We start from the raw sequence: 20,209 nt of genomic DNA on the forward strand, positions 1-20,209 counted from the left end.
CTAGTGTAGTCGAAGTATGTAGTGAGGACGTGAGTTCCAAGAAGAGGATCCATCCCCTATCAGTATGTGATAGAGGTATCTCCTATTCACTTGAAGATGCATTCACGTCATATGAATCTCTAGCCATAGTCATTGATTGGATAGGAAAAGGAGTTTCCTATGTCAAGAAACTTGGCGTAATGAGATCTCAAGTATTAAGCATAGATGCCTAGTCCAAGATGGAAACTGACACCTAATTCCATGCCCTCAATTAAGCCTGGGAGATGATAGACGAAAGGACCGTACCCGTACGGACTCGGGAACATATATGTTCGCACGAAAGTTCATCTAGTCTCTAATGTCATGGACCGTTGCTAGACGACCATCCATGATAACAGACTTTCTTGAAAGAATAACCAAGAAAGAATAAGGAACCAATTTGGAATTATTTTCATAAAATGTAAGTAATTTGATTACTCACACATGAGGGTACATTGGATGGATAGCCCAAATTTAAACTAATTACATTAATTGAAATTGTGCTTGTCTTTATTAATTTAATGAATTGGATTCCATTAATTAATAAGAGACAATTTGATCTTGAATATTTAATTGGATTAAATACCTAGTGGGGAAGAATTAAATGAATTTTTAAGTTAGATTTAATTAAGATTCATTGGGCTAGAATTTACTTTACATAAAATCGGTCCAATGACTAAGGCCCACTAGCAAAATTGATGGAGGAAAAGTTGACTAAAGAATTGCATTTTGGAAAGTGTTAGTTTAGTCATAATTAGCTCTTGTCTCTTTGGAACGGATTGAAGAGTTACCTTATAGATAATAGAATGTATCTAGACACATTCTTATTTATCTATTCAAGGTATATAAATATATTTTGTGTATGATTATTAGGGTAATAATTCATTACACAATACAACACAAAAATTCCCTCTCCTTCTCTATCATAATTCGACTGCCCCCTTCATCTCACCTTGGGTGAGTTTTTTATCCTAATTCCTTCTAACAAAGGAATCAAGGTCTCATTTTTCGGTGTGATGTGGATCATTTTTAGAGGATTCCTATGTTGGAATCTCTTGTGAACGTTCAAAGATTTTATGTCGAATAAACATGTCAATGTGTTTTAATATTTCTAAAGCATATTTTATTGATTATTTTATTGATAATTATGTCAAATAGGCAGGATAAAATTAAATTTCTTTCTTAATATGGTTTATTTTGGCATTGGATGCCCATATTTTTATCATCCTTTCGATTGCAATTTTAAACTTGTGTTTTCGGCATATAATTATTTTTTGTAATGTTGGATATCATAATTTTTCTTATGCATGGAATGCATTATTTTATGTGAAGCATGTTTAATTGGATATTTTTGCTAGTTGGGTAAAAATGGATGATCATGGAGCCCTTGACCGTTCGAATGTATTTATTCATTTTGTTTATGTTTGGTGGGCCCATGTGCCATTTTATTATCTTCCTCCTTCTCTCGTTTTTGCCTTGGAAATAAGACTTGCTTTCCTCCCCATTGTGTACTACCCTGGATAATTGATCATGATTTCTTTTTAAATTGTAATGAGAGTAGAATATATTTTTGGTGAGAATTTTTAGTTTTACAGAAGCAAGTTCATGGAAAAGAAGGTCCACGGAGGAGGAGGCTGACAGAGAAGGAGCCCCATGGAGGACTTACATGGTCCATCTATATGTTAATGAGTAAATTACATTTCTAATAGCTTACGGCCACCTTAGATATACCTTAGACTCACTACAGTCTTAGTGGGTCGCATAGGTTGGCTCGTGATCATCCAACAGGGGTATGCTTAATTTTGTTGCATGTGATGCGTTTAATATTTTTATTTAAATTCATTTAAATATTTGATATTTTTGCATGCAAACTTTAATGTGATGAGGTCTCAGTCAAACACTAAAAAATTTAACTCTCACTTGGATGGACCAAATTAAAGTGTTGCGGACCAAAATGGACTTGGATCAAAATGGTCTGATCTGTGCAAGGTTTTCATCCATAATAATGTGGTGAGGAAACTACCACTACCAAAGTGTGGTCTCGCCAGTCGTGAGGGGCGAAAGTTGAGGTATGATTTGATTGATGGGTTGAGCACGATACTAATTAAATATTAAACCCATAATGGACTTGGATCGAAATGGCATTTCAATCTGTCCAGGTCTTCCATCCATAATAATATCATAAGGAAGCTACCACTTGTTAGAATAGGTGACCTAAAAGCCAATTGGATTGGCATTCTTGTAATCTATTATGACAATAACTCGATTTTATGTAATATTAAGGTATTTAAATGGTGAGTTCATGGTGAAAATGTTCCTTTATTCACAAGAAAATGGTGCAACTATGGTGCAACTCTCCTCTATTCCAAGTGTGCCACAACTCGTGAGACCACACTTCAGCAACGGTAGCTTCCTCACCACATTGCTTTATATGGAAGACTTGGCTTGATCTAAGCCCATTATGGTCCTAATATTCAACTTGGTCCAACCAACTGAGAGTTACTTTGAGTTTAGACCGATACCTCATCATATGTAAACATTGCATGCATAAATATAAAGTATTAAATAAACGCATCGCTTGTAATGAATCTAGCATACCCCTGTTGGATGATCACGATGAAATGTGATTTGGTTGATGGGTTTGGCCTAACACTAAGTAACATGATTCGCTTAGAGTTCTCAGAATCATATGAAGAGGTGAGGCAACAGATCTTGGGGATCTCATGGGATGAGAATGGTACTGGATATCTCCCACGAGGTTTTTGCCTTGTGAATAATAAAAGCGAGGCATGGCAAATTCGATTGTGGCTTCCAAGCCCACTAGGAAAGGCTATTTCTTAAACCCCACTTGAGAGTGGTGAGCTTTCGTATAAATAGTGGGAGAGTTAAAAACTAAAGATCAAGTCTTTTAGCTTACTCATAATATTACAATAATTGGCTGATTTCTATTTAATTTTCTATTGTGTAGAAAATGTCTATGAATTCTTTAAGCATGATAATGAAGACTAATTAATTCAATGGCACTAACTACAACGAATGGCTGCGACATCTGAGGATTGCAATATATTTTGAGGAATAGGGCTATGTTTTGGACAAGCCATCCCAATTGCTTTGCTGGAAGGGTCCTTCGCTGGATGAACGTGTCACATTGGTTTCGATGTCCAATGACATCCAAAAGCAATATGATAGGCTGGATGATGTTCCCTCGATAATGCTCCGCATGAAGGAAGTTTATGTGGTTCCTGATAGGCATATTAGATATGTTACCACGAAAGTATTCTTAGGGACCAGGACGGCCGAAGAATTATCTGTACAAAGTCATAGGGTTAACATGCTATCCCTAGTGGAGAAGCTCGAAAACCTTAAAGCTGGGCTTGACAATGACACATACATTGACATGATTTTTCAGTCACTTCCTTCGTCCTACAACCCGTTTACTGTTAACTACAACATGAATGGAGTTGAGAAGTCTATTCATGAGTTATTTAATATGCTGGTCCAATACGAAGCGAAAGGCAAGAGGGCCAGACATTTCAGCCGATGGAATTGGTAGGAGAGATTTCAGCCTCCAAAGCGAAAGGCAAGAGGGCCAGACATTGGAAGAGGAAGAAGGGTAAGGGAAAATAGATCACATCTGTTGCTAGTTCTTTGAGCGCTCCTACTGCTTTCGTTAGAATGGGCACAGGGAAAGGGAAGGTTGGCGGTTCTTAGCGGTTGAAGGGGCATTCATTGCCAAGGAAAGGGGCATTCATTGCCAAGGAAAGGGGCATTAGAAGATGGAGTACCCGCAACTCCTCTCCAACCTAGGTACATTTTGTGATTGAAGTGACTATGATAACTAATTCTGCTTCTTGGGTATGGATACTGGCTGTGGAGCTCAGATGTGCAATAACTTGCAGGTGTAGGATAGAATAAAAGACTGTTATTATGTACCGAGCATGTTAAAGAATATTATTTCCATTCCTATTTTACACAATGATGGTTATATATTTGCAATAAAGAAAAATAGTTTTTATTTGATGATTGATAATAACTATCATCTGCTTGGTACATTGGTAAATGGTCTTTATATTCTCCAAGAGTCTAATAGGATTATGCCTGCCCAACATAAACAAAAATTAGATAATCATGAAAATGCACAGTTTCATCATGCAAAGTTAGGCCATATCTCAAAAGATAGGATGAGAAAGTTGGTAAACTCAAACTTGCGAATCCCGTCCAAAAGCGAAAATGACCAAAAAGTCGTTTGTTGGACAAAGTGTGCTTGCCAACGGTCTTTTTGATTTGATCCATAAAGACGTCTATGGATCATTAAATACTCCGGCTAGAGGAGGATTCTCGTACTTCATAACCTTTATCAAACTGACCGTAAAATTAAAGTCCTTCGGTCGGACCGAGGCGGAGAGTATTTAAATGGTGAGTTCATTGATTATTTAAAGGAAAATAGAGTTCTCCCTTAATAGACTCCTACTGGAATGCCACAACTAAATGGCGTTGCTGAAAGGAGGAATCGAACCCTGTTGGACATGGTTCTATCCACGAGACTTTTACGGAATTGCCCCCTTCTTTCTAGGGTCATGCTCTCGAGACGGTGGCTTAATTACTTCACATGGTGCCATCTAAGACAGTGCCTTAGACGCCATATGAGATATGGCAAGCCTACATCCTACAAATACTTGAAAGTGTGGAGTAGTCTCGCATACGTCAAGAGGGTAGTGGGAGGCAAACTAGACTCGAGGTCTAATCTGTTCAAGTTCGTCGGATATCCAAAAGGAACTGCGAGATACTACTTCTATGATCCATCTAAGCAAAAAGGTTTTTATCTCAAGGAACGCAGTGGTCTTGGAAAAGGGTTTTTCTGCGGATAGTCGATGCAATTTGGTACTACTTAAGGAAATAAGTCAAACACCTCAGCAGAACAAAAGAACATCATTTGAGCCTATAGTTCCCACTAATGGTGCTCCAGTCCTTGTAGGTCGACTAGGGAGTCGTGACCACCTAATAGGTACGGATTCTTGGGACTAACTAGTCAATTGGATAATGATCTAAGGACGTACTGAGAAGCAATGTCGGTAATTGATTCAGATAAGTGGCTTGAGGCCATGAAATCTGAAATAGACTCAATAGGTTCAAATAAAGTTTTAACCCTCGTACACCCACCTAAAGGTGTTAAACCTGTTGGGTGCAAATTGGTCTACAAATACAAGTGTGGAGCTGACGGAAAGGTTACAACCTTCAAGGTTGGGCTCGTGGAAAAGGATACACTCAACGACCCGGGATTGATTTCGAGGAAACCAATTCGCCCGTAGACATGACCAAGTTGATTCGGATTCTGCTTGCCATAGAAACAAGGTTTGACAATGAAATATGGAACATGGACGTGAAAACGATATTTCTGAACGGTTTCGTTGAGGAAGAGATCTACATCGTTCAGCCGAAAGATTTCACTTTCCATGAGAAGAACAGAAGGCCTATCGTCTCCAAATGTCCATCTATGGCGTTAAATAAGCTTTCTAAAGCTGGAACACACGTTTTGATGAAGTCATACGGGGTTATGATTTCATCAAGAATGAATTTGATCCTTGTGTATTGAAGAAGATCAGTGGGAGCGCGGTTGTGTACCTTGTGTTTTATGTATATGACATCTTACTAATTGGGAATGGTGTTAAGATGTTAGGCAACATTAAAGCATGGTTGTCCACACAATTTTCCATAAAGGATATGGGTGATCCTCTTACATTCTTGGCATCAAGAGTTATAGGGATAGATCTACAAGGATGTTAGGACTAACCCAATCCTCATATATTAAGAAATCTTGAAGAGATTCAAGATGCAGAACTCAAAACAAGGATTCCTTCCCATGATGCATGGGATTAAGATGTGCAAGAAGCAGTCTCCCAAAATTGATGAGGAACTTAAAAGGATGTCGGACATCCCTTATGTTTCAACAGTAGGAAGCATTCAGTATGTTGTCCAGTAAACCAGGCCAAATGTCGCGTACACTTTGAGTGTGACGAGCAGATATCAGTCATGTGCAGTCAAGACAATACTTAAGTAACTGAGAAGGACTAAAGATGTGTTCTTGATTTACGGTAGTGGAGAATTGATATTGGAAGACTACAATGATGCTAGCTTGCAATCGGACGATGATGATGCCAAGTCTCAATCAGGTTCTGTATTCAAGCTGAATGGTGGTGTGGTTGCTTAGAAAAAGTACCAAGTAGGATACCACAACGGATTCCACCATGAAAGTTGAATACATACTAATTTCGGAAGTAGCTGAGGAAGAGATTTCGATGAAAAATACATCCAAGAGTTGGGTGTGGTATCTAGAATTGTTGAGCCCATAGTTATCTTCTGGGATAACAACGGGGTAATAGCACAAGCAAAGAAACCAAGATCTCTTCACCGTTCGAAACATATTCTTAAACACTACCATCTGCTTACAGAGATGGTGAGCAGAGGTGACGTCAGGATAGATCGAGTTAGCTCAACAGAAAACACAGAGGATCCACTTATTAAGCCAATGTCTCAAATTGCCCATGCTTGGCATTTGGATAAGACGGGTTTGAGGTTGATGGTTTATTGGATCTAGGTCAAGTGGGAGATTGTTAGAATAGATGACCTGAAAGCTAATTGGATTGGAATGTTTGTAATCTATTTCGGCAATAATTCAATTTTATGTAATATTATTCAATGAATAAAATGAGTATTCACTATTGGCATTTCTTCTGTTTTGCCCTCTTTCAAACATCACAACAAAGCCCACAGACCACATTGAACAACCATGCAATAGTTAGAAATGTGGATTAGATGGCGGTCATGAAACCAGCTTTTAGGGTTTGGTTAGAAATATTTCGAATCAAAGACCTCGAGAATGGGCATCGAAGTGTCCTATGGAGACTTGCATTATGAGTCACATTCATTTGATGAGTTTCGTGTTTCATGGGCAGATATGTTAATGGTGATCTTAATAGGTCGATTGAATCGCAGGGATCCTCATATGGATGTCTTTGAGGCTTGGTCGGTATGACTTGAGTCCGTAGCTCCGATAGTATGGGACCAGTTCTAAGACTTGAGGAATCACGTCAGTCACGAGCATGAGATGACTGTATCATAGATTTGTGTGAGAGGTGATTGTATCACAGACATGGTCATCATAGGCCTTGTCTTGTGCTTTCAAACTATGTAGAGAAGACGGTTAATTCCAAGAAGAGGATCCATCCCCTGTCAAAATGTGACAGAGGCATCTCCTATGCACATGGAGATGCGTTAACGCTCTAGAAACCTGTGGCCATAGTCATTGATCAAATAGAAAAAATAGGTTCCTTGTTCGAGCAATTTGGCGTGACGCGACCTTAAGTATTAAGCATAGACACCTAGTGCAGGATGGGAACTGATACCTAATTCCATGTTGTAGACTATGGCCAGGAGATGGTAGATGGAATGACCGTACTAGTATAGACTCGGGACCTAAAAGTTCACATGGATTTGCACGTAGTCTCTAGTGCCACAGACCGTTGCTAGAAGGTCACCATGATGATAGGGTTTCTTGCTCAAGGATTGATCAACAATTATTAATTAAATTTGATTTAATTAATAATAGTGTTGGACACTAGCTCAAGTCTAGCTGAAAGGTGAACCTATACAGTCACACATAAATCACTAATAAGGGACGAGTAATTAATTAAGAATTAATTTGATAAGTAATTGGAATACTTATATATGAAAGGGATCCATTGGATGGATAAGCCCAAGGATAAATTATTTGGATTAATTTAAATTAGGCTTGCCCTTTGTTTGGACTTATTATTTAATAAACGCTTATTGGGTTCATAATTTAAATAGATTAACTTTATGATGGACTTAATTAAGTAGGATTTAATTAAGATTGATTGGGCCTTGTATTTTAATTAATTAAAATAAGCCCAAGCCCATTAATTAAGTTGGTGGAAATGGTTTGGAAAGGAAAATATTGAGTAACAAATTCACTTTTGTAAAGTGTCATGTTAGTAATTCTTTATTTCGAATAAAGGATCTTATGAACTTATGGATGGTTAAATGAACCTCAAAATATTTTATTTCATCCATAAAAGCTATATATATGTATATTAGTTATTTGGAATAACCAGTGAATACATAAAAAAGCAAGAAAATAATTTCCTTCTCTCGAATTCCACCTCTCGGCCTAACCCCCTGTTGTACACACTTGGTGTATTTTTTCTCGTGAATTCTTTTCTAGCAAATTAAGTTGATGAATCTCATGTTCCGGTGTGGTGTGGGCGAAGCTTTAGAAAGTTTCTAAACTAAAGCCTTGCGTGAACGGATTAAACGAACGAGGTTCAAATAAACAAATGAAAGGTTATTCTTGATTTACATTTATGTACCTCACGTTTTCATTCAACCAATAGCTCTGTTAATTTTAATATTGTCATTTATTTTATTAACTACATCGAACTCCCTGCAACTCCAAGGGTACACTCCTTGGAATTACGGTCTCATTTTGATTTTGTTTTAGTTACGCAATTTATTTTAACAGCTTCCACTTGCGCGTTCCCGGGCCGATCCACTCGCAGTTTCCGCTGCCCTTTTACTACTACCTAAATATGGTCTCGCGAGTTGTGGCACATTTGGAATAGAAGGCAAGCTACATTATTGTTATGAACAAAGGAACACGGTCGTTGTTTTCCTATCACACGAGTCATGGGGGGTGACAATTGAGGTGTGATTTGGTAGATGGGCCGGGCTTAACACCAGGTAGCATGGTTCATTTGGAGTCCTCGGGATCATGTAAAGAGGTGAGACAAAATATCCAGGAAATCTCATAGAATGAGAATCGCATTGGTTGCCTCCCAGATGACTTTTTCCATGCGAATCATAAAAGTGGGCATGGTAAATTGTTCTTGTGGATCCCAAGTCTACTAGGAAGGGATGTACCAAAACCCCACTCGAGAGTGGTGGGATTTTGTTGAAATAGTAGGAGAATTGAATGACTAAAAGACCAAGTCTTAACACAAAATAATATTCGAATAATCTACTTATTCTTTCTACATTGCATTTAGAACTCATGTCTTAGAAATGTTTTCCAATTTATTTTTGACATTTATTTCTTAAATGGAATACAAAGAATTAAATTGGCTGAAAAAATCGAAGGATTGTCCTCGATTTTCAAACGTGGCTTGTGTCATGGTTAAGCCACTTCCATCAGACTTGTGAATGGATTCTTTACTAAAAAACAACGTTGACTAAAGGACCATACCAGTATGGACTCGAAAATCTGAATGCTCATACGAAAATTCAGCTAGTCTCTATTGGCATGGACCGTTGCTACACGACCACCTATGGTAACGGGCTTTCTTGATTATGGGCTTATCAAGAAATACTAATTAATAATAGTGTTAGATCACAAGTCTAACTGACAGGTGAACCTAAAGAATCACACACAAATCACTGAAAATGAACATAGAATTAATTTGGAATTAATTCAATAAATAATTTGATTACTTACAAAGAGGGATCTATTGAATGCAAAAGGGCCCAAGAATAAATTAATGGCATTAATATATATTTGGTTTGTCCTTATAATTTAATAAGTTGGATCGTATTAAAGAATAAGGATAATATGGGTATAAGTATTTAATTAGATTAAATAGAATTTGAGTTCAATTGAATTGGATTTTTATTAAAGATTTAATAAAAATTCATTGGCTTGTATTTTTATAAGGGTAAGAATTGTTCAAACACAATTATTTTGAGCCAAGGAAAATTCCATGGAAGGAAATAAATGGCTACCAAATTGCAGTTTTGGAAAGTTCAATTCTAGCCATTTTTTGGGATCTTTTTATTTGGAATAAAGAGAAATATACCTTGTAGATAATAGAATATATTTAGAAACATTCTTAATTATCTGAACAAGATATATATATATATATATGAAATATAGTTATTTGAAAAATAATTATGATGATCATTACACAAAAAAAAAAAATCTCCTCCTTCCCCCAAAAACCATTTGGTCACCCCCTTCTCTCTTTGTGCACTTCGTGTAATTTTCTTCTGTCATTCTTATCTAGAAAGAGGACATAGAGATCTCGACTGCAGTATGATGTGGAAGAATTGGTTTCTATGTTGAACACTCAAATGAGAAGCATTTCATGGTATCATTTTTCACCCTTTCAGTTTTTTTGGTTTTGGTAATCCAACATCAGCCGTATGTACGTTTTATTTTTAGTACATCAAACGCCCAGGAACTGCAAGGGTACACCCCTTGAACTCATTTATTTTCTGTATTTAATTTTTGCTATTATGCATTTTATTTATCGCTTCCGCTTGCACGTTCTCGGGCCATACCACGCGATCCCCTTCAAGACCATGTCTTGAGCTTATCAATAATATTACTATCGTCTGCATATTTCTATTTAATTCTATCATGTAGAAAATGTCTAAGAATTCCTTTCTATTTAATTCTGATAATGGAGACTAATAAATTTAATGGCACAAACTACAACAATTGGCTGCAAAATCTAAAGATTGTCCTAAATTTCGAGAATCAGGTCTATATCTTCGACCAGTCGCTCCCGGCAACATTATTGAAAGGATCCTTGCCCGAAGAACGTGTGACGTTCGAGAGGTGGCATGAGAATAACTACAAGGTCCGCAGTGTCATATTAACTTTGATGATCAATGACTTCCAAGAGCAATATGATAGGTTGGAAGACGTTCCCTCGATAATGCTTCACATAAAGGAAGTTTATGCAACTCTTGATAGGCATATTAGATATGCCGCTACAAAAGCATTTTTCGGGACAAAAATGACGGAAGGATTTTCTATGCAAAGACATGGGGTCAAAATGCTTCCCTCGCGAGAAGCTCGAACACCTCAAAGCTGGGCTTGACTATGTCATGTACATCAATGTGATCCTCCATTTACTTCCTCCCTCTTGTGACCCATTTATCATTAACTACAACATGAATGGACTTGAGAAGTCTAGTCATGAGTTAATTAATATGTTGGTCCAATACGATGCAACGACCCACAAGTTTGTACCATCAGTATTGATAGGAGAAACTTTTATCTCCAAGGCAAAAGGCAAGAAGGTCGGAAGCTGGGAGAGGAAGAAGGGAAAAGGAAAGGTCGTCTTAGCCACTTTTAGCACTCCAAGCACCCCTGTTGCTCCAGTTTTAAAGGGAAAAATGGAAAGAGAAGAATGGTGGTTCACAGCGACCAAGGAAAAATGATGTTTGCATTCATTGTCAAGTAAAGGAGCATTGGAAGAGGGAGTGCCCACAACTCCTCTCCAACCAAGGCACTTTGTGATTTAAGCAAATATGATAACTAATTCTGCTTCTTAGGTATTGGATACCGACTGTGGAGCTCACATCTGCAATGATTTGCAAGTGTTGGAAAGAAGCAGAAGTCTACTTAAGGACGAAATGGTCCTAAGGCTTAGTTATGGCAAGGCCATAGCAGCTAAAACTGTGGGATCACTCAACTTAGCTATTAGTAATCGTATTCGGATAGAATTAAAGAACTGTTATTATATATTGAGCACAATAAAAAACATTATTTTATTTCTTGTTTTAGATAATGGTTATGCTTTTAAGATCAATAAAAATAGTTTTTATTTGATGATTGATGATAACCTTCATCTGCTTAATACATTAAAAAAAGGTCTTTATATTCTCCAACAGTTAAATTGAATTATTATTGCCCAACACAAATGAAAATTAGATAATCATGAAAACACACAGATTTGGCATGCAAGGTTAAGTCATATCTCCATAGAAAGGATAAGGAAGTTGGTAGAATTAAGGAGTCTAGAGGAAGAGGACATGGATAAAAATAAACTTTCGAATCTTGTCCAAAAGAGGAAATGACCAAGAAACCTTTTGTTGGACAAAGTACGCTTGCCACCAGTCTATTGGACTTAATCTACATAGATGTCTGTGGACCACTAAATACTCCGGCTAAAGGAGGATACTCGTATTTCATAACCTTTACTGATGATCACTCACTGTATGGTTATGTTTACCTCATGAGGTTCAAGTTTGAGCCCTTTGGAAGATATAAGGAATTCAGACTTGAAGTAGAGAATCAAACAAATCATAAGATCAAAACCTTTATGTCAGACCGAGGTGGGGAATATTTAAGTAGTGAGTTCATGGATTACCTAAAAGAGAATGAAATTATCTATCAGTGGACTCCTCTTGGAACGTTGCAGCTTAACGGCGTGGCTGAAATGAGAGATCGATCCCTATTGGACATGGTTCGATCCAAATGAGTTTTAGCCAACTACCCTTGTCTTTTTGGGAATACGCTCCAGAGACAGCGGCCAACTTGCTCAACATCGCGCCATCTAAAGTTGTGCCCCCAAACGCCATATGAGATATGGCACGGCAAGCAAGCATTCTACAAGTACTTGGGAGTATATGGTAGCCCGACATACATCAAGAGGCTAGTAGGAGACAAACTAGAATCAAGATCTAGTATGTCCAGATTTGTCAGTTATCCAAAAAAAGCTACTGGGTATTTTCTATGACCCATCAAGACAAAAGATTTTTCTCTCGAGAAATGCAATATTCTGGTAAAAGGGTTTTCCAATGGATAGCCAATGTGATGAGGAACTGCTTGAAGATTCATGTGAGATACCTCATCAAGATAATGCAACACCATCTGTATCTACGATCCCAATATTAGTGCGCTAGTTCTCTATAGGTCAACTAGAATATGTCAACGTCCTGATAGGTATGGATTCTTAGGCTTGACTAGCTAATAGACGGTGATCCAACAACATACAGAGAAGTGATGTATGACATCAACTCGGATAAGTGGCTTGAGGACATGAAATCCGAAATCACTCAATGTTTCGAATCATGTTTGGACCCTCGTGCACCCACCTAAAGGTGTTAAGCCAGTTGGTTGCAAATGGGTATACAAACATAAGCTTGGAGCTAGCGGGGAGGTACCTTCAAGGCTAGGTTCGTGGCAAAAAGATACACTCAACGACCCGAGGTCAACTTTGAGAAAATTGATTCGCCCGTGGCAATGACTAAGTCCGTTAGGATACTGCTTGCTATAGCAGCATGGTATGACAATGAAATATGGCAGATGGACGTTAAAACGTCCTTCTTGAACGATTTCACCGAGTAAGTGTTCTACATGGATCAACGAGAAGGTTTTTTCTGTAGAAAAATAGAATATTTGTCACCTCTAGAGGTCCATCTCTAGCCCCAAACAAGCTTCCCATTGCTGAAACACGAAGATCAGAGGGAGCTCGGTTACGTACCCTCTACTTTATGTTGACAATTTGTTGCTCATTGGGAACGATGTCAAGATATTAGGAAACATAAAAGCATGGTTGTCCACTCAATTTCCCATGAAGCATATGGATGAGGCTTCCTACATCTTGGTATCATCTATTGGGATAGATCCAAAAGGATGTTAGGATTAACTCAATCCTTGTACATTGAGAATGTCTTGAAGAGATTCAAGATGGAAAACTCAAAATGAGGATTCCTTCCAATGAGGCATGGGATTAAGCTGTCCAAGAAACAGTCTCCAAAGACTGATGAGGAACTTAAATGGATGTCAGACATTTTCTATGATTCAGCTGTGGGCAGTATTCAGTATGATGTTTAATGCAGTAGGCCCGATTCGCATACGTTTTAAGCGTAACCACCAAATATCAGGTGTGTGCTGGTGAAACACACTGGAGTGTGGTCAAGACCATACTTATGTACCTGAAAAGGACTAAATATATGTTCTTGATATATACAGTAGTGGATTATTTATAATGGAATACTATAGTGATGCTAACTTTCAGTCGGACATAATGATGCCAACTCTTAATCAACTTTTGTAATCAAGCTAAATGGTGGTGTGGTTACTTGAAAAGTTACAAGCAAGCTACCACAGCAGATTCCTACTGGAACAAGTGACCAAAAAGCCAATTAGATTGGTTGTTTTCAGAACCATTCAAGCAATATTTATTTAACCAATATTGTCTGAATATGAAAAGTATTCGTCCTGACGTATATATCTGTTGTGCTTACCAAATTACATTAAGTACTACTTTCACATCACAACAGATGCTCACATACCACTTTGTAACCCCTGTAGTTTGCGTATATGAAATTTCTGTAGGTTAGTTGACAAGGTCGTCATATGAAAGCCTTAGAGGCTTGGTCGGTATGACATCAGTCCCTGGTTATGATAGTATGGTAGTAGTCCTCAAACTTGAGGAATCACAATAGACACATACAGGCGATGACTGTATCTTTAATCTGTCGAGAGGTGATCGTGTTAGAGGAATGGTCATCACAAGCCATGTCCAGTGTAGTTCAAAGCATGTAGAGAGGATGGTGAGGTCTAAGAAGAGGATTTGTCACCTGTCAAAACATGACAGAGGTATCTCCGATGCACTTGGAGATGTGTTTATGTTCTATAAACATGTGATCATAGTCATTGGCCAAATAGGAAACGTGGTTCCTATGTCCAGCAATTTGGCGCAACAAAATTGAAGAATTAAGCGTAGACGCCTAGTCCAGAATTGGAGCTGACACCCAATTTCATGCCCTGGACTAGGGCCAGGAGATGGTAGACGGAAGGACAGTACCCGTACGTACTCGAGCGCCTAAAAGTTCACATGGATATTCGCCTAGTCTCTAGTGCCATGGACTGTTACTAGACGACAACATATAGTGACGGGCTTCTAGATCAAGGATTGATCGAAAATTATTAATTAAATTTTGCCAGCAATAGTGTTTGACACTAGCCCAAGTCTAGCTGAAAGGTGAACCTAAAGAGTCAAACACAAATCACTGAGAAGGGACGAGAAATTAATTGGAATTAATCTGATAATTAATTGGATAACTTATAAATGAGAGGGATCCATTGGATGGAGGATCCTAAAAATAAATTAATAGGATTAATTTATATTGGGATTGCCCTTATTATTTAATAACTTGAACTTATTAATTAATAAAAGCTTATTGGGCTCATGTATTTAATTGGATTAAATATATGATGGGCTTAATTAGGTGAATTTCAATTAAATTAGATTAAATAAAAAATAATTGAGCTTGGTATTTTATTTTTAATAAAATTAGCCATTGCAACCCTAATTAAGTTGTTGGAAAATCCAGAAAAAAAAATTATTCACTAACAATTTCACTTTTAAAAAGTGCTATGTTAGTCATCCTTTATTTAGAATAAAGGATTTATTACCTTATGAATTGTACAATGAACCTATACACATACTAGTACATCCATATGAGCTATATATCTGTATTAGTTATTTGAAAAAAAAAAATCCTACCCTAGAAGCTCCTAATTCGGCCGGCTCTCTAACAAGCACACTTGGTGTGTTTTTTCTGCCTAATTTTCTTCTATCAAAGAGAAATGAGGGATCCCATATTTCGGTGTGGTGCGGATGTATCTTTAGACAGCTTCTACCTTGAATCTCATGTGAATGGATCAATAAAATGGAGTTCGAAACAAATCAATAAGAAGGTAATCCTTGAAATCATGATTTTATTACGTTTAGATTTTAATTTACGAATTTTATAATATCGTTTCCACTTGCTGGTTTCCAAGCCAATCCACTAGCATTTTTTTGCTTTCAAGTGGTATCAGAGCCCGCTTCGATGTAGGGGCTATATATTTATGTGAATAAGCATGATAATATGATTTTATTATTTTTGAAGCATGATATTTATTTATACTTATTCTTGAATGATTATATGAGAAAATCAACATGTTTAGTTTTTGCAATTTTGAATGATTTAAGTATTTTAAGAAAATTAAATTTTGTGGTAAAAGTACTTGGTTTTAGTTTTAGTTTAATGTGTGAAAAGAAATATAGTGTTGTAGCAGTGCAGTGTAGACCGATAGTGCACAGCGCGTGCGCGCGGGCAAGAGCTTGCACGCAACCTGGATAGCGCAGGCCCTGCATGCAGGCAGTGCGGCTGTCATTTTTCGTCGTTTTTCTAATTTCTGCACATTTCTAAAAAATATTATTTTTTGCTAATTTAATTTTGAAAAAATATTAATTTTTTTAAAATTAAATTGCTTTAATTAATATGGTTGATTTGCGTGCATTGGATGCATGGGGCTTTATCATCCCTCGGAATTAAAACTTTAAAAAAAAATTTCTGCATATAAATTTTTATCATAATTTTGGATATCACGGTATTTTCTTGGGATTTTCATTTTCTTATCTAGCATGCTTAATTGATATTATGTGCTAGTTGAATATGGTGGATGATCACGGAGCCTTAGACCGCATGTATGTCTTATAATTTTGTTGGGTGGGCCCGTGTGCCCTTATGATTTATTTTCTCCCTATTTCTCGTTTTTAGTCTTGGAATAATAAAGCATGCTATCTCCCTCCTAATGTACTCCCTCCGACCTCTGATTGGAGTTTCTTGTTAAATTGTAATAAGAGTAGTATAGATTATTTTGGTGAGGTTTTTATTTTAATTGAGCCCATGGAAGAAGGTCCACGGAGGAGTAGGCCTATGGAGAAGGCGGCCCACGAAGATATTACAAGGCATATCTACGATTGAAGGGTAAAATATTTTTTGTAATAGCATAGGGCTACCTTAGACAGTCGTTAGACTCACTGCAGGCTCAGTGGTCGCATAGGCTGGGCTTGTGATCATCCAACAGGGGTATGCTAGGTTTCATTGCATGCGATGTTTACCTAATGCTTTAAATATTTGATATTTATGCATGCAAAGCTATTCTTTGATTAGGTCTTGATCAAACAACTCAATATTAACTCTCACTTGGTTGGACGAAGTTAAAGTTTTAGGGCCCAAAATGGACTTGCATCAAAATTATTTGATCTGTCCAACATTTCCATCCACAATAATGTGGTCAGGAAGCTGCCACTATCTAAGTGTGCTCTCACAAGTGCGGCACATTTGATCTAGACGCAAGCTGCACCATTATTGTGAACAAAGGAACACGGTCACTATTTTCCTGTCTCATTAGTCGTGGGGGGCGATAATTGATGTGTGACTTGATTGATGGGTTGAAACTAACATGAATTAAAATATTATGCCCGTAAATGGACTTCGATCAAAGTGGCATTTCGATCTGTCCAATCATCCATAGCAATATCATGAAGAAGTTACCACTATCCAAATATGGTCTCATAAGTCGTGACACATTTGGAATATATGCAAGCTATATTATTATTATGAACAAAGGAATATGCTGGTTGTTTCCCTGTCTCACGAGTCGTGGGGGACGATAATTGAGGTATGATTTGGTTGATGAGTCGGGTTTAACACAGAATAATATGATTCACATGGAGTCATCAGGATCATGTAAAGAGGTGAGAAAAAAATCTTGGGAATCTCATGGAATTAGAATGGCCTCGGTTGCCTCCCACAAGGCTTTTTCCATGTGAATTATAAAAGCGGGGCATGGTAAATTGTTCTTGTGGATCCCAAGCCCACTATGAAAGAGGATTGTTAGAATAAATGACAAAAAATCCAATTAGATTAGCCTACATGTATTTTATTCTAACAATTAATTGACATTATGTAATATTATTTTCAAGGAAATAAAATGAGTATTCGCTTATTTTGGCATCTACTTTTTTGTTCTCATTTTGTATGTTTGCATTTTCTTGAACATATTTCTGGAACATAGAGCACTTGACACGATAAAGCCCATAGACCACTTGACAACCATGTTAACGTGCATTTTCTTGAACATCATGTTAACGTGCTTTCATGACTTTTGAAGTATGTTTTAACGCATTTCGATAAGTAATTGTATGATGAAAATAGCTTGTTTGGTTTTTGAAATTAATTCGATGATTCAAGCATGTGAAAAGTTGAAATTTTCTATATTTATGCTTTTTTTTGCTGTTTTATGTTAAAACACACAAAATATAGGAAAAAAATGGCACGTGACCACTTGACAACCATGTTAACGTGCATTTTCTTGAACATCATGTTAACGTGCTTTCACGACTTTTGAAGTATGTTTTTGTGACGCCCCAAATATTATAATACATGATTGTAGGATTAATTGATAAATTTTTGTGAAATATAGTTAATTAGCCACTAAATTATGGGTCATAATGGAATATAATAACACTTGAATGAATTAAATTGGAGTTCGTTATAATATTTTGGGATAATTTTTATTAATTAAGAAAATTAGGAAGGACGTAAATGGTATTTTGAGAAAAGTTTAATTAAATAAATAAAATAATAATAATAATAATAATAATATATATATATAAAATATATATTACTAATAATATACATGTGTAAATAACATAGGTATATATATATATATATATAAGCCAAAAAGAAAAAAAAAAAAGAAGAAAGGAAGGAAAAAGGTTTGGGGGTGGGCCCTCACCCACCGCCCCACCCCCCTACATATATATATGTGTGAACCAAATACACAATCTCACAAATTGTAAAATCTGCAATTTTCCTTCTCTGTTCGACAATCCGCGGCGGGAGGTAAGCTTTTATTTTAATTTTTATTAATTTATATAATTATATTATTTAATTAGATCATTTATTAAATTTTGATTATATTAAGCGATGTACCATTTAATCGGAATATTTTACGGTTTTGACTATTTAAAATAGTGTCTAATTAAATATAGAATCGGGTATAAAAATGATGTCGTTGGTTAATTAGATTATTAAATTCGTTAGATTTGAATATTGCTATAGCTAATTTATATAATTCCATCGGAATTGTTAACTAAATATGCAATTCTACGTATTGTTATTCAATTAAATTATATAATAGCGAGAAATTGATAAGAAATTCGTAGAAATATTTCAAAAATTATATTTAATAAATGATATGCTAATAAAGAGGAAAAACAAAGATTTGTACTTCGATAGAAGTGGAATATTAAAGAATTATTAGAAATTGTACAAATAATATTTAATATTATTTTAAAAGAAGTTACGATATTCTCGATATATTAACTATATGTGGTATAAATCATTATAGGATACGGGGGTAGAGTTAAAGACCGAACCACTACCTATTGGATAGATAAGCGTTGTGAGGTTGAGGTACAGTAAATAATTAGTATGATCTATATATGTTATTTTATTTGTGGTATTACTGTATATGACTTTTGGTTCATGCTGATATTGTTTTATCTGAAAATATATGCGTGGGGAACGATTTGAATTGATTGATGGCATTGTGTACGTGGAATGAGAAAATATGTTGAATATCATGTTTGTTGTATGTTGTGTTGTGGGTGTCGGAAAAATGAGAATGTAATGATATATTGTTTTACGTTACTAGTTGCTTACAAGAATGGTGATATGTGGAAATGAGGGAGTGGTGAAAATTGAATATAATTGTGGCGTGAATACCCCTTGATGTGTTGAAAAGCCTATAAGGCGAAATGAAATGAAAAGAGCTTTGATGTGATATGAGAAAGAAATAAAATGAAAAGAGCTTTGATGCGATATGAAAAAGATGTGATGTGAAAAGAGCTATGATGCGAAATAAAGAGCTATGATGCGAATTGAAAGAGTTATAATGCGAAATGAGATTGATGAGCCGGCTGTCAAGGGGATTCACTTAATTTTATATAACGGTGAGATTGAGTTGACGGGAAAAACACGATATCACCTTCTGGTAAGCAAACTAGGAAAAAGGAAGTTTAATTGATTATTTTATTGTGAGATAGCTATGTGATGTACTACAATTGATTATGAAGGAGTTAAATTCACTGTAATCCATGCATGTTGCCTACTTGTCCTATTTGGGCTGTGTTTGATAAACATATATAGATAGGACTGATTATTTACTTACTCAGTGGCAGGCTCATTCCCCTGTTGACATTTTTTTCAGGAGTAGACTGTGAGGTGTCTGACTGTTGAAGAATAGGTCTACGCACTATATTCAGGCAGGTGAGGCCAGTATGCTGTTTTCTCCTCTTGTCAGTTAGAGTACAGATCATATTTTGTTGTATAGAGGGAACGTAAGCATGGAGATTACTTGTGGTGTTTGATATGTATATATATAATGTTGTGGGTTGATAATACCTATTATGACGTGTTGGGATTACGTATGCAAATTGAATAAATGATTATGTGCAAATGTTTATATATGAACACAGGGATTACTATAACTATGACGTTTAGGGTAGATATAGCTCTTGTAGCGAAGGGGGTGCTACAT

The 20,209-nt window shown here is 36.5% G+C and overlaps 1 protein-coding gene across 1 annotated transcript; it reads left to right on the forward strand.

The window, feature by feature from the left end:
- Positions 1-10,490: 10,490 nt before the first annotated feature.
- On the forward strand, positions 10,491-10,913 carry LOC148787169 (uncharacterized). Its single transcript, XM_088883510.1, has one exon. It carries the CDS (start codon positions 10,491-10,493, stop codon positions 10,911-10,913), a length of 423 nt encoding a protein of 140 aa, XP_088739636.1.
- The last annotated feature ends 9,296 nt before the right edge of the window (positions 10,914-20,209 follow it).

This window comes from Sesamum indicum, linkage group LG8, assembly GCF_026168435.1.
Source record: "Sesamum indicum cultivar Baizhima isolate 11 linkage group LG8, ASM2616843v1, whole genome shotgun sequence".
Classification (NCBI taxonomy): domain Eukaryota; kingdom Viridiplantae; phylum Streptophyta; class Magnoliopsida; order Lamiales; family Pedaliaceae; genus Sesamum; species Sesamum indicum.

Bases quoted from the DNA above. Each gene is read 5' to 3' on its own strand.
- LOC148787169 (XM_088883510.1), top strand. From the start codon at position 10,491: ATGGAGACTAATAAATTTAATGGCACAAACTACAACAATTGGCTGCAA.